The 15,316-nt window shown below is 49.5% G+C and overlaps 1 protein-coding gene across 1 annotated transcript in view; it reads left to right on the forward strand.

Moving 5' to 3' along the window:
• Window positions 1-7,528, forward strand: part of TNC (tenascin C) — a 91,760-nt gene extending 84,232 nt beyond the window's left edge. Inside the window, exons 25-28 of the mRNA XM_029920877.1 lie at window positions 483-579; window positions 1,495-1,656; window positions 4,133-4,296; window positions 6,291-7,528. Of these exons, the coding sequence (XP_029776737.1) occupies window positions 483-579; window positions 1,495-1,656; window positions 4,133-4,296; window positions 6,291-6,401 (534 nt within the window). The 3' untranslated portion in view covers window positions 6,402-7,528. The remainder of the gene's footprint in view (window positions 1-482; window positions 580-1,494; window positions 1,657-4,132; window positions 4,297-6,290) is intronic.
• The last annotated feature ends 7,788 nt before the right edge of the window (window positions 7,529-15,316 follow it).

Raw genomic sequence — 15,316 nt, forward strand, 5'->3', positions numbered from 1 at the left:
GGTCATGGAGCCTCTCATGTGAGTTAATTAGCATTTGCTAACTACGAGGCACTGTGCTAAGAGTTTCACATGAATTATTTGCAACCCCATTACTGTTTGAGCTGGGTAGTATTTTTTTCAACTAATAAACTTAATTTTTCAGGGCAGTTTTAGGGTCATAGCCAAAGTGTGCATAAAGTGAAAAGAGTGCCCATATACCCCGATCCCCACGTGCCTGGCCTCCCCCCACATTAACACCATACACCAGAAGGGTGTATTTAAAACCTCTGCCTTGACACATTGTAATCGTCCAAAGCTGGGTGGTATTTTTAATCCTTGTTTCTCAGGTGGAGGTGGACTGCCCTGAGTTACCCAGCATATTAGTTTCAGACAGAGCTGGGGATGGGTGCTTTTCCCGCAGTCCCATGTTCTTGCTCTCAGAAAGGTGCCTTCCCTTTCTTTCACTAGCTAAAGTGCACCCTGACTCCTTGATTATGCTGTAGGTGTTCCTGAGACGCAAGAATGGACGTGAGGATTTCTATCGCAACTGGAAGGCCTATGCTGCTGGGTTTGGGGACCGCAGGGAAGAATTCTGGCTTGGTAATGCAGCGCTGCATGTTTGTGTCCCAAATGCCCACTTCTGCCCTCCTTGTCACTTGTCCTAATTCACAGCAACCCATGGGCGAGAGGGAGACTAGGAGAGAACAATGGCTGTGGTAGTAGACTCAGAAAAGCAAATCTTCAGTGGAAAAGATGTTCAATTCTCTAGGTCATTAAAAAGAAAACTCTGGTCTAATCTTGAGCCTTGTGGCACTCGGGCAAGGTTCAAAATCCCCACCGTGCATGTAGGCGCGGGAGAAGACGCTGCATGCCCACAGAATCTAGCCAATAAGCAGTTGAGCTGCCACTTGAAATTCCCCCAAAACAACACCACAATGCCATCCCTCGGCGCATGCAGCTCACACTCTCATGCAAGAAGCTTGGGAGTTGAAAAGGTGCTTTCTCCACTGTCTCTCCTTTGATCTTTTGTAAAAAAAATGTGTATTTACTTATTTATTTATTTATTTATTTATTTATCTAGAGAGAGAGAGAGAGAGAAGGAGGGAGAAAGAGGGGGAGGAGGGGTAGAGAGATAGGGAAAGGTAGAATCCCATGCAGACTTTGCACTGTCAGCTCAGAGCCTGACTCGGAACTCGATCTCACAAACCATGAGCTGAAATCAGTAGCCCCACACGCAACCACTGAGCCCTCCAGGCGCCCCCACTTTGATCTTCACGATGCCCTAGGAAGTTGGCAGGGCAAAGATGTCAGCCCAGGTCTGCCTGAGGCTCTGAGACATCCTCTGTGTTTTGCCTGGTGTTGTGCCGTCGAGGAGTGGACCAAACCACAAGCCCAGGTCTATGTGACTCCAACCTCTTTTGGGAGCCTAACCGATGCCCCTACAAGGGGGATGGAGTAGAAACAATGGGCTCGCTCACTCGTGCAGCCGCGGTAACCCTTGCGTGTCCGCCACAGGGCTGGACAACCTACACAAAATCACAGCCCAAGGGCAGTACGAGCTCCGGGTGGACCTGCGCGACCATGGGAAGGCCGCCTACGCCGTCTACGACAAGTTCAGCGTGGGAGACGCCAAGACTCGCTACAGGCTGAAGGTGGAGGGCTACAGCGGGACCGCAGGTAGGCGCCCAGCTGCCACACTTCCGGCCTCCGTAACCTCAGAAAGCCTTCCCAGAGCTTTTGGCTAATTGCCTCATCACTCCTTCCTTCATTAATGCACCCACTTATCAGATCCACCAAAATATCTGAATCCTCATCAGGTACTAATCCAGAGCGGCCGCTGAACAGAGCAGGTTCGCTGTTTGGGTCACCAGAGCACAGAGTAGGTTAGGAATCAGAAGAATATGTCTTTTTCTTACCCATTTTTAGATAGCAGGTTTAGATGGATAGAAAAACAGTCTCTTGGGAGCCTTAATACTCATCTAATCAAGTGCATCTAAGTTTCTTGGGCACATGTGACCTTCAGGGGCCCTATTAATGTGCTGGAGCTGACACCCCCAAGATTCTGCATGTCTTACAGGTTTCCTGGGGGTGCTGCTGGTCTGTGGACCACACTTTGAGTAGCAGACACTCCACCCAGCACTAAATGCTTGAATCTCCTCTAAGACATCCCTGCCACGTGTTATCATCCAGTCTCAGCCCACACACCCCCATGACAAGAAGCTCACAGCCTTTTTCTTTTTTAATGTTTATCTATTTATTTTGAGAGAGAGACAGAGAGTGCAAGCAGGGGAGGGGCAGAGAGAGAGGGAGAGAGAATGCTAAGCAGACTCTGCACTGTCAGCACAGAGCCCGACACAGGGCTTGATCCTTGAGATCATGACCTGAGCTGAAATCAAGAGTCAGTCACCTAACCAACTGAGCCACCCAGGTGCCCCTGGCTCACTGCCTTTCAAGTGGGCCTTTCATTCCCTATCTGGTACCTAATCTAGCTCAGATCTTGAAGATTTCATCGACTTGCAATGGCCTTGGTGTGGTTTTCCTGGATCGTTGGTAGAGGAGAAATTAAAGAAGCACCACGCATTCAGGCCTACGAGGTAGCATCTTCTGTAGATGTTCAACCTGCATCAGTTCTCACAGAAACCCTTCCAGGAAGATATTGCTGTTATACAGATGAGGAAACCCCAGAAAAGTTGGGCAATTTCCCCCTGGGTGAAGCAGCTTGTAGGAGGTAGGCCGGAGCAGGCCTGGCTGTGGACAAGTGTGCCCGGTAACGAGGAGGGACCGGGTCCAATGGCAGGACCACCTGGTAGCACCCTTACCTGCTTCAGGCTGGCGTCCAGTTACGTCCATGAAAACAGAAAAGACAGAAGCTAGAGTATGTTCCCAACCTCCCTGAGCCCCGTGGGGAAACATCCGAGATGCGAAGAGTCTCCAGGTAAAGATTTGCTGAGAGCCAGGCTGGGTCTAAGGAGAGACCAAGCTTTTTTGAGATCAGTCTGGTGATAGTGAAGAGAGAGAAGCCCACGGCCACAGTTGTTCTCTGAAAGCTTGAAGAATCCTGGCCTTTTATTACCTGCCAATAAATACCTCTTTGAGTAAAGTGGCTTGAGGCAAGAAGGATCCGTTGCTGGGCAAAGCCAAGCCCCCAGTGGGCAGGAATGCAGCCCCCACGCGTCTCTCTCTGCATTTCCAGAACCCTTTCACTAAGGTGACCCTGGTAACGCTGCATCTGGTGGCAGCTGACCCTCCCCAGGAGGGTATCTTATGTCTTCCATACCCACCTGCTCAAGGTAGCTTCCTGTTAAAAAGGCCTCTGAGACCCTTTGTACTTTGCTTCAAGATACCAGGGCAAAATGCGTCAGTGTCTTGAAATGTCTGCGTGCTGCCTTGGCCAGAGCTGGGAGTGCGGGGACACAGAACGAAATGGCACTTAAATGTCTCTAAAAAGCCATATATTAAATGACAAACTGGATCCCTAGATAGTGCTACAAACAGATGGGCATCTTGTCTAAGAATCAGGGAACACTGGCCCCATAAACAATGAAAAATAACTGTATGATTCACACGCTATTTGGTGGCGTCTGATATCTATGGGTTTAATTACTAGTGTGGCAATGAATACCTGTACTTGCTGGGGAAAGCATACCGTTATTAAGTACGGGTTCCCCGCCTTACTCTCTGAGCCCAGTTACGTCAAGGAATGCGAGAAACAATGACAGTCACAGCGATCACAGCTATCATACATCCTACTCTACCCATTTGGTGTATGCTTTCAAATCCATTGTCCAGACAGCACCCGTAGGTGGACAGAATCAGTGTGCTAGCCCCGTTCTGTGGAGGAGAACACTGGGGCTCAGCAAGAGGCTTGACGTGTGCACAGTCACACTAGGGAATGAAAGGGACGGGACTCAGAGCTGGACCTCCAGAACCACCCACAACCTTCTTCCTACCACCTTATGCTGCTCCTAGGAGAAGTGAGCCCCCAGGATGACTCTCATGTCTCCTCCAGCCCCATGTTTGACCCTAACTCTGGGTTCAGTGTTTAAGGCCAGCTCACCCCAGGCCCTTTGAGTGGCCACTCTGGTTCTGCCCTTCGGAGCCCCCAAGGACACTCCAGCTGGGATTCCTCAGATCCATTGTTTTCTCTCTGCAGGTGACTCCATGGCTTACCACAATGGCAGGTCTTTCTCCACCTACGACAAGGACACGGACTCAGCCATCACCAACTGTGCCCTGTCCTACAAGGGGGCTTTCTGGTATAAGAACTGTCACCGTGTCAACCTGATGGGAAGATATGGGGACAACAACCACAGTCAGGTAAGCAAGGGGTCTGGGGCAGGGCTTGGGAAGCCAGTTGGGGTGACTGGCAGGCACTCCTGCCCCTCGGTTCTGGCTGAGATGGCAGGGCGGGGGGTGGGGGGCAGCTATCTCCAGGAGGTTGTGACACCTCTGTCCCCAGCAAGGAGAAACCTTAGGGACACTGCAGGTGAGGTGAAATCCTAGAAGCGGCCCATGTGATCCTGAGGAGAACCACCAGTCACGTGGATTCCAAACACGGAAAGGTCTCCTTGGATGGAACCTTGGTCTGCAGCCCAGAAGGAAAGCAGATAAAATGGAGGCCATCTTCCTTCTCTCTCTGACTCTATCTTACTCATGCTGTCTCTCTCTCTCTCTCTCAAAAATAAATTAGAAAAACATTAAAAATTTTAAAAAAAGGAAGCCATCTAGGCAAAGCAGGGGTGAAAGCAGGGTATTCTTTCCACCTTCTTACGCTGCCTCAGGGATGCTCCCATGAAAGCTTTCGTCCACCACCTTTATGTCCTTGTCCCCTGCCAGCACGGCAATACAGACTCCTCCTGGGGGGAGGGGGGAGCCAACCCAAAGCTGCCTGCCCAGAAGGAAACTTTTCTTTCCACCCCACTCCCATCCAATATTGGAAGAAGAACGAGCCGACAGAAAAGGGCCACGAGGAGTCGGCGCGAGTCCCGCCCCAGCTCCGGCTCTGCTCTGGCCACCGCGTGGACTCTGTGATGTCAGTCTCCCTCTCTGGGCTCAGTCTCCCACACAGAGCGAGGAAGGCTTGCTTCCAGAGAAGAGGGGTCATCTGTTACGTTTCTCAAATTCCACATATGAGTGAAATCATATGAGATCTGTCTTTCTCTGACTGACCTAAGGGAAGAAAAGCAAGATAGAAACAGAGAGGGAGGCAAACCATAAGAGACTCCTAAATACAGAGAACAAGCTTGAGGGTTGTTGGGGGGGGGGCATTAAGGAGGGCACTTTTCGGGATGAGCACTGGGTATCACACATAAGAGATGAATCACTGAGTTTTACTCCTGAAGTCAAGACTACACTGTATGTTAACTAGCTTGAGAATAAAAAAAAATAATAAAAATAAAAATTTTTTTTAATTTAAAAAGAGAGAAGAAGGGTCGGAGAATGCATTGGTGGCCTCACAGGAGCATGCCTGGGAGCAGACACCCCTCTCCAAGTGGGGCAAGGGCAGGTTCTACTATCTGCAGACTGTGTGGAAGAGTCAATTATGGAATTAGGAAGCCCAGACAGAAATATAATCTTTTCTTGAGAAAAAAAAATCTTTGGCCAATTTTCCAAGGATATGTCTCCCTATCTGACATCAGGGAGGTAATATTTACTTCACACCTGCAAGCCGCCCAGTACTAAAGTTGTTCCTTTACAAATTCATTTACTTTTCATAGCACCCTTTCAAGGTTGGCATTATCAGACCCTAAAAGGAAAAAAAAAAAGGTAGTGAAACCAAGGCCCAGAAAATTTTGATGACCATGTAAGACCATTTATGCCTCAAGTAAGAACGTTAAGATTGAACTCTCTCTGTCAGGTTGTACAATTTGGTTCCACCTGTGCTCTTGCTGCCATTCCATACAAACCCTTATTAAAATAGTCCACAAGAATCCCGTGAATTAGAAACCCCCCCCCCCGCATATAGCTACTCAACTCTGTAACCTCCAGTCATGACCTGAATTCCTTCAGCACCTATTTCTACCCATGGCAAGTCTCAAGAGCCACCATTTTGTTTCACAAAATCGCAGTTCAAAGCTCAATGCAAATGCAGGTGACTTCTGACTAAAATTTTAAAAATGGAGTCAGATTCAGGCAGCTCCTTTGAAAGTTTTCACCACACAGACCAAGAGAGAGATAGACAAGAGACAGCTGTTAATCCACCAAATGGTCAGATTGAAACAGAACTTCTTTGGTTTCGTCAACTAAGCAGTAACGATCAGTGACCACCTTGCCTGTCCAAAACCCACCTAGAGGTCTCCTCTCTTTTACAGGGCGTTAACTGGTTCCATTGGAAGGGCCACGAATATTCAATCCAGTTTGCTGAGATGAAGTTGAGACCCAGCAACTTCCGAAACCTCGAAGGCAGGCGCAAACGGGCATGAGTTCCAGGGACAACTGGGTGAGAGAGTAGGGCCCAGAGAAAGAAGCAAATTTTACCAAAGTATCAACACAACCAGTCCAACCAACAAGCCACGCCCGGGCATTTGGCAGGAGTTAAAGTTGACCACGGATCATCGGGGCCAATGGCGGAAGCACCCGCCTCACCTACTCTGCGAGCATTTCCTTCGCACCAAAGACAATGATCTCCACAGGTTTCTGTTTTGTTGTTCGAATCAGCAAAAAAAAGTCTTCCAGTGACAGCATCACAATGATTGTCCTTCTCTTGGGTGGCTCTGCGAATGCGAGAGGGGTAGGCTGTACAGTGGTAGTCAGTGTTAGAACCAACTGTATGTTACACAAAGCTGTATAATTAATTATCACTCTTTTTGTCCACAACGAATCAGTGTGTGTCATTGGAGGCCGGCCCCATTTTTTTTTTTTTACATTTCATACAGCAAAAACCAGAAAAGCAATACCGTTTTGATTTTAAGAATATGATTAATATGATTAATATAATAATAATGATGATGAAAACTAAGGATTTTTAAAGAGATCTTCCTTTCCAAAACACATCTGGACAGTACCTGATTGTATTTTTTTTTAATAAAAGCACAAGTACTTTTAAAATGGCCTTTGTTTTGCCCTTCACTGTTGAGCCTGAATTCCACCAAAGCCAAAGTATTTGAAGAGAGGGAGGAAAAGTGAGGAAGGATGGCAGTCAAGTCAGAGAGGAAGAAGGAAAGGGGAAGTGACGAGCTGGGAGAGAGGAGAGCACCATTTTGAGCAAAGTTGAACAAGGTTGGAAAAAAGGTTACCACCTAAGATTCAGCCTCTTGCCCAAAATTTTCCAGACTAATGGCTTGTGGTTTCAGAGATGCTTTTATACCCACCTTCTAAGGTAACCTAAAAATTCCATGATACAGATGAGGTGACAACTGTCATCTACCAAGGATGAAAGTGCCCAGAGGCAGACAGCCTGTGTTCAAACCTCGGCTCTACCATCCCCTAGTTCCCTTGCCTCTTTGTGTCTCAGTTTCCTAATGGGTAAAGTAGGGATGCTCACACTTCTTCATAGCGTTTCTGCCAAAAAAAAAATAAATAAATGATATCATCCAGATGAGGTCCTTAACATGGTGCCTGGTGTATATTAAGTGCCACTAAGTGTTAGCTGTCCCTGCTATCACTTTATATATGACAAATGGGGGTTCACAGACATGGAACGACTTGCCCGCGGCTACCTACCCACTTCATCAAAGAACTAGGATCTCAACTCAGGCCTCAAAGTTCTTGCCCTCCCTCACGACGCTGGTGAAAATCCCTCCCTGCCCAGGGAAATGTGTGCTGTGAGCACACAGTACAGACTGACTGAGAGTGAGGAGGTTCAGGTGGATCCTTCCTACAGCCCTGAGGTCTTAGAACTAGAACGTCTGTTAGGAATCGCCCCAGCTCCCCGACTCAGAGCCCTGCGCCCCCAGCCTCGCCCTGAATGCATCGAGTAGTGGAGGGAACCCACTGCCCAGCACAGCAGCTCTGTTTGCACTTGGCAACTACACATTACACCGCTGTCTGTTAAAACATGGTGAGCTGGGGGGTGGGGAGCAATTCCCAGTTGATTCTCGCTCAGTTTTCAGCCCATGGACTTATTTATGAAAACGTTTGGGCTGATAGTCCTCATTCAAATGGAATGTGATGGCTCTGAAGCGAGGAAGAGAAGAATTTGTGGCTCCAGCCAGACCCTCTGCTGCTGAGTTTATCTTGCTCTAATAAATGCCGTCATGTTATATACACAACTGCCAGGTCCAGATCATAAGACTTGTTGCCTGCAGTTTGGCCATAGCAGCGCTCACCTTGCCGTGTAAACCCCAGCAGACCCAGCCCCTCCGCCAAGGGCAGATGTAACTAAGCTGGTGAGGTGCTTCCCAGAAGCCACACCAGAATCAGGTCTGGTTGCTGAAGAATCCCCGTCAAATGGGAGTCCTTGACCTTGGACCTGGGAAGGGGGCAGATGCCCCCATATGGGCATGGGTTGGCAGAAGACACTCAATGCTGCGTAGTCGGTTTCAAACTGCCCACATACCAGTCAACACATGAGCTCACCATGCCTCAACCACGTCCTTCAGCCGCTGACTCTGGCTTTGTTCAGGTAACCTCCTCCCTCTCAAAAGGTCTCCTGGGGGCACCTGGGTGGCCCAGTCGGTTAAGCCTCTGACTTCGGCTCGGGTCAGATCTCATGTTGGTGGGTTCAAGCCCCGTGTCAGGCTCTCTGCTGACAGCTAGCTCAGAGCTTGGAGCCTGCTTCCAGTTCTGTGTCTCCTTCTCTCTCTGCCCCTCCCCCTCTATGCTCTGTCTCTCTCTGTATCAAAAATAAACATAAAAAAATTTTTAAAAAAGGTCTCCTGGAATTCTAGTCCACCCTCAAAGTCCAAGGCCACGTCTGCTTCCCATGAAGCTCCCCACGGAGAATGAATTTCCAAGCAGCCTGGCCTTCCCTTTGCCCTTCCTCCATCTGCTCCCCTCCCTCGTCCCAGCTGTGGCCTTCAAAGCCACCCCGCATGAATGACACCTCAGGTTTCAGGGGAGAAATCAAAATGGGAAGTACTGGGACACTGAAGGTAGGAGGCTGGGCATTTAGGGGGTCAGGGTACTGCTTTTCCAGCCCCCATTTCTACAGTGTCACAGGGCGAGTAACTGTTTCCATTCTAACAGAGGCACAATGCTGGTCCACTGGCCGGACTCCCCAGGTTTAGGATAACTGCTCGCCCCACAGGCCCCTTTGGGCACAGGAGGGTCCCTGTACCTCAGCTACTCTGGACTGCAAACTGTGTTCCCCCTAGTGGCTCTCCTCCGCACTGTCCATACCTTTGGAGACAGTCCCTCAACTTCCGCCTCTCCCAGGGACCCTGGCAGATATGGCCACACTCCAGGATGCTGGGCACCACTGTTACAACCTCCTACTTGCCTTATACCAATATTTCTACTCACACCTCCCACCATAGAAGCCACCGGGGAAATAATCTTCCCTCCGCCCCGTGGGGGCCAGGACATACAACGTGAGCTTTGCCCTCTGAATATCTGCAGAGGGACTTTTAACCTTGAGCAAAGAATGCAAATCAAAGAGCCTATGCGGCTGGCTTCCCCAGTGCCACCACAGTGCCCGTCCACATATCTCCATCCTTTTGGACAATCGATCCCACCTTCTCCCTATCTCAGCTTGGCCCTCCCATACCTTTCTTCTTCCCACCGTCCTTTGCCAGTTCCAAGTATGGGGGATCCCTGTGGGCTGTGCTGATTGGGTCTCTTCTCCCAAGATTTCTCTCTTCCCTTTTCATTTAAAAGGCAGTACTGAATACTGCCTATGTGTGCAGCACTAAGTGCACAAAATAACCACGGGCCCTGGCCTCGTGCAGCTTCCGTGCCAGGGGGAGGCTGGCAACAGCCACCACATCAGACAAATGAATGTATAACTGCAAACAGAGTGAATCTTACTCACATGTTCTGGAAGTAAATCCAAGACACTCTGAGAACATCTACAAGGACCTGACCGGGAAGGCTTCCCAGAGGAAGTGGATCTGAATCGTCACCTAAATGATAGGTAGGAGTTAATCAGCCAGGAAGGCAAGGGAGGCAGAGGGCTAGTACCCCTAGAGGCCCTGAGGCAGCCAGGCATGCAGAAAAAAAGCCAGAGGCAGCAGCAAGAATCTGGTTCCGCAAGTTCTTTTGGTCCAGATAAGGATTTTGATCTTTTTCCTCAATGCAATAGGAAGCTGCTAAGGAATTTCAAGCAGGGGAAGATGATGATCATATCTTTTCTTTAAATCATCTTTTTGGTGCACTTTGAACTTGGGCCGGGAGGAGCGTGATGGGAGGTGCTGCCGGGGCCCAGGTGAAAGGCGGTGGAGTCTGGGTAGGTCACTGGAGATGGAGCATACAGTTCTGAGAGACATTTAGAAGGTAAAACCCATAGGAAGTGGGGGCCCAGAGCGCGCTCCACGCCCACACCCCAGCTCCTGAATGACTCTCAGTTCCTGCGGGTCTCTTCCAGAGGCGACTCCACGTCTCCTTAGGGAAGTGCAGAGCCAGAGTCAAAGACCCATCAACCTCAGGAACCAGAAGGGCTGCAGGGTCCTGAGCACTAGGCATCGCTCCTCCTCGCACTTTGGTTGGTGCGGGGAGGGGGAATCGGGGAGGCTTCTTGGGGATTAAGGGGTTAGAAGGAGGAAGGATCTACGCCAAGGGGAGTCTGTGGCTGAATTGCAAAGGGTGAAGGTGATGGCGGGGGGCCTCGCCCTTGGGGGCTTTGTGTCCTGTGAGTGCAGTTAAGAGATGCTGACGGTGTCTAGAGTAGGAGTGATAAAATCAGCGTCGCTCTTTAGAAGGCTCAATCCCGTACTAGAAAGGCATTTGCTCAGGCTCTCCATTCCTCTGGCCTCAGTGGGGTGTTGGGCGAACCCTCTTGTGTCCCGGCCAGGATTGGGGCAGGTGTGCTATGCCCGTGGCCAGCAGGGGGCTCACTCCCTCGCCCTCCTCCCTCCAGGGCCAACCGCGCCAATGAACTTAAAGTTCAGATAGGAAGCAGGAAAAGGCTCTCCTCTTGAAAATCACTTGAATTACACCAAGACTGGAAAGTAGATTTCAATGTGTTGTGGAAAGACAACACACACACACACACACACACGCACGCACACATACATGCACGCACGTACAAAGTGAGTAGTTCCCGTGTTAGCCCAACGCTTGCAAGTGCTGGTGAAGCTGTTTCAGAGCCATGAGTTGACTTCTCCAGGGTTCCCTTGACCTTGAATTGCCAGAGTCAGGACTCAATCCTAGGTCTTCTGACCCCGTAGGCCTTGAGGAGCATCTATTGGCATACAGATTCCTTTATCCATTCTTCCATTCGGTGTACAAGGGACACCTGCCATGCCAGTTCCTTCATAACACGTTACAGTTTACAAAGCCAACGTGATCATAGCTTTGCAGTCAGAACTGGGCTGGCATCCCGTTTCCCAATTACCAAATGATCTTGGCCCAGTCGCTTAATTTTTCTGAGTGTCCCTAAAAACTAGAATGAAGGAGAAATACCCTGTTGAGAAGTGTGATGATTTGAAGGAGAGAAGTGGACAGCAGCTGGCCTGGAGAAAATGCCAGCACACATTTCTTTCTCTGAAGTTGATAGGCAGTTGTCCGGAGCTGAGCATCGGGATACAATACTCAAGTCAGCCAGCAGATGGCAGTCTCTCCCGGCTTTCTGAGGGCACTAAAGGAGGCGCTCCGCCCAGAGGTGTTCACAGGGCTGCAGTGATGACCCCTGGGCTCCCAGGATCCTAGAAAGCTCCAGGAAAACCCCTGCCCTACTGCTTAACTTTCCAGCACAGAGTGAGGCTCTTCTGGAGATGGGAGCAAGCTGTTGTTGCTATTTTACACCCTTTTCTCAAAAGTCTGGCTTAGCTGGTGACCTCTCTGGATTACTCTGAGCAGCTCTGACAACCCTAGAAACACAGCCAAGTGCCTTGCATCCCAGTGCTTGGCTCCTTGCATCAGTCTATACCACAAACAGGCATAGAATGATCCTCTTAAAATGCTGACTCAAGCCGTCTCATTCCATTGCCCCAAGCCCTCAAAGCTTGCCTTCTGGCTTACAGCAAAGCCAGAGACATGACCGTGGCTTTGGAAGCCCTGAGTGATCTGTCCCTTGTTACTTCTCTGAACCCAATGCCTGACTCATGGAGATCTAGGTGCACTGGCCTCTCCACTGTCTTCAAACCCAGCACTCTCCCACTTCTGAGCCTTCCCCCGGGATGCTGTTCCCAGCAACACACACATGCACATGCACGCTCGCCTTCTCACTTCCTTCAGGCCACCTCCCAAAGTCGTTCCTCAGTGAGACTTTCCCTCACGGCCCCACATACACACACACACACGCACGCTGCACGCGCGAATGCATGCACACTCACACGGGCCCACCGGGCCCCTGCACCCTCCTTTATTTCTCTCCATAGCATGTGTTTCCACCTGACACGCCGCTGCTTTACTTATTTATGGGTCTGGTTTCTAGAAATTCAGCTCCTTGACGACAGGGACTTTATCTGCCCCCTGTTGTATCTCCAGCACCTCGAACAAAGCCCATTCCATTGTCTCTCAGTCCTCACGTGTTAACTCAACATGAGACCAGACCTATTTTCTATTTACCTGAGTGTTAACTCTGTCTTCAGATCACCATGTTAAGCAGAAGCAAACTCAGAGAAGTGATTTTCCCAAAGCCCTCATGCAACCAGCATGCATTTCTGTTCAGTTCCTGCTCCCCCACACCATCACCACAGTAGGTCAGAACCTGACCGTGTGGTTTAAAGAAACAGCAGAGGAAAGGCTCTATCGAGGGCCCTACGCGGCAGCTTCTCTTGGGAGGGATGGGCTGTGGGCTGAGATTGTCTCCCAGGCACAGAGGGAGAAAGCCAGCCGGACATTTAGAGAGAAAAGCACCATAAATATCGGTCCTTTCAAAGACAGAGCATGGTGTGTGTCTTACCAAAGTCGCTTGTCCAGGGACTTTCCACACTTGTGGTCCCTCAGAGAGAACCCTCCCAATTTTGGACAGAGGCCCTACCATGGCCCCACACCACACTGAGAACCATCGTTTCCCAGGGGTCGATGGGGAGTGAGCAAAACTGGTGACCCCTCGAGTCTTTTATTTACATATATTAACTTTAAACATTAATGAGGTGAGAGGGAGAGAAAGAAAGACAGAAAAGGAAGGGAGAGACACAGGGAGTAAGATGGAGGCAGAGATGCAGACAGAAGGAGAGACACAGAGAGAGAGACAGACGCAGAGAGAGAGGCAAAGACAAAGACAGAAACAGAGATAACTTTTCAGGTACGGTAGAAACATCATAAACTAAATTCACCTAGTTGTGCATTCAAGAATTTCTCCAGGGGCACCTGGGTGGCTCAGTCGGTTAAGCCTCCGGCTTCGGCTCAGGTCAGATCTCACGTTCGTGGGTTCAAGCCCCGCGTCAGGCTCTGTGCTGACAGCTAGCTCAGAGCCTGGAGCCTGCTTCCAGTTCTGTGTCTCCTCCTCTCTCTGACCCTCCCCCTCTATGCTCTGTCTCTCTCTGTATCAAAAATAAATAAAACATTAAAAATTTAAAAAAAAAGAATTTCTCCAAAAAGAAGTCTATCTATTTCCCAACCATCAAGGCCTTCTGAGTGGTTAGCAGAGAGGGTGGAGCAGGCCTCAGGTGTGTGGAAGGGGTTTAGTCTACACAGGAGACCCAGCTCTGGGGACTCGACAGAGGAGCATCAGAGTTAAGCTTGAAAAAACATCTGTCTCTCCCCAAAAGCCCAGTAAGGCAGCAAAGAACTTCAACTGAGTTTAACACAGGACTGCTCCAGGGCACGAGGTTCCCTCCAGGACAGGCTACAAACTGCATGAGGGCCTGGCTTATTCCACTGGGTCTCCAGCACCACATCCACGGTGCAGAGTGCTGGAACACAGTAGTTGCACAATTAGGACTTCTCCTCCATCTTCTCCCTTCTATCAAACTATCAATTTCTATAACTGCCTGGAAATTATTAAGAAGGGCATTGAGGTCACAACCAGGCCCAGTGTGGGAGAAAGTCACACTCAGTTACTAGATGTCTTATTAATCTGTTCATCATCCTTAGAATGGTGCTTACTTAGACAATCTGATGGTGAAAAAAACTGAAGGCACCGGGTCTTTCAAGAAAGAAAATGAGATAACAAGGAGGGACACAATCTCTGTCTCAGAATCTCTGCAGGCTCGTCCTGGAACAGAGGAAGCAGACTTCCCTTATTCAGCCGCAGAAGGTAGAACTGGGATCCCACGGTGAAATCTACATGGGGAAACGGTACCCAAGTAAGAAAAGAACGTGTGACCAAAACCATCCAGGGAAGAAGCAGGCCGTCAGAGAGGCCATGAGCCCCTGGTGCCGGAGAGGTCCTAGGTGTCAAGGTGCACACGCTAAATAAAGTAGTGCTGTGCGGTTTCTTTTAGCCCTAAAATGGACTTATTCTGCCTGCCTGGCTCAGTCAGCTGTCACATACACGCTGTCCCAGTGCTTCTGCTCCCGTCTCCAGCCTGGGTCTCAAATGCAGTGAAAGGAAAGGTCACATGACAGAGTTAAGACACCACGAAACACTGATATTATTTGAAGAAGCCAGCCTCTTGGAGAGACAGGAGATAAACACAGTGTTGACTGTTCCTCAGATTAAACGGAGCAGGGCAGAAGGGGCCACCCTTGCCAGTTGGCAAAACCTTTACTCTTCTAAAAATTCTAGGTTTAATGAGTTTCTTGGAAGCAAGCTTCTTACAGAAAAAGAAACCTGTAACCCCAACCATGACCCACAGCCAGAGAATTTCACGGTCTCCCTGCGCCCTACCCCCACCCTCACACACACCGGGGATATTTGCTGCAAGAGATTGCTCAGGGCCAAATTCCACTTTGTACTTTCACTTGAGACGTTACAGGAGGCTTGCACAAAGTAGCAGTCTCTAGAAAGGAGATCTTGAGTGTGAACAGGGATACAGTGTTATCATTCAGCCTCCGATATCACTCATCCCTTAACCTCTTCTTCCCACTTAATCTGAATACCAAGAGCATTCAAGTGGAATGTAAACAACTTCACGTACATCATATGATATATGTTTTTAAGGCTAAGGCTTGAGACTCCCCCACCCCCAGACCACGGAAGCAGGACCAGACAGCAGGCGTGTTGGAGGCAGGACCATCTCGTAGCAAACTCTGTATCGGCAACACCTGCTGGGGAAGACAGCACTATGTTAGATCCCTGAATGAAATCAATGAATCGATTGATGGCTTCAAGCTCTGGCTCTGCTACAGAACTAGCAGTGTGACCTTGGTTGGGTTGCAGAACTTCTCAGAGCTTTAAACATTTTCATCT

Source organism: Suricata suricatta, chromosome 13 (assembly GCF_006229205.1).
Source record: "Suricata suricatta isolate VVHF042 chromosome 13, meerkat_22Aug2017_6uvM2_HiC, whole genome shotgun sequence".
Lineage (NCBI taxonomy): Eukaryota > Metazoa > Chordata > Mammalia > Carnivora > Herpestidae > Suricata > Suricata suricatta.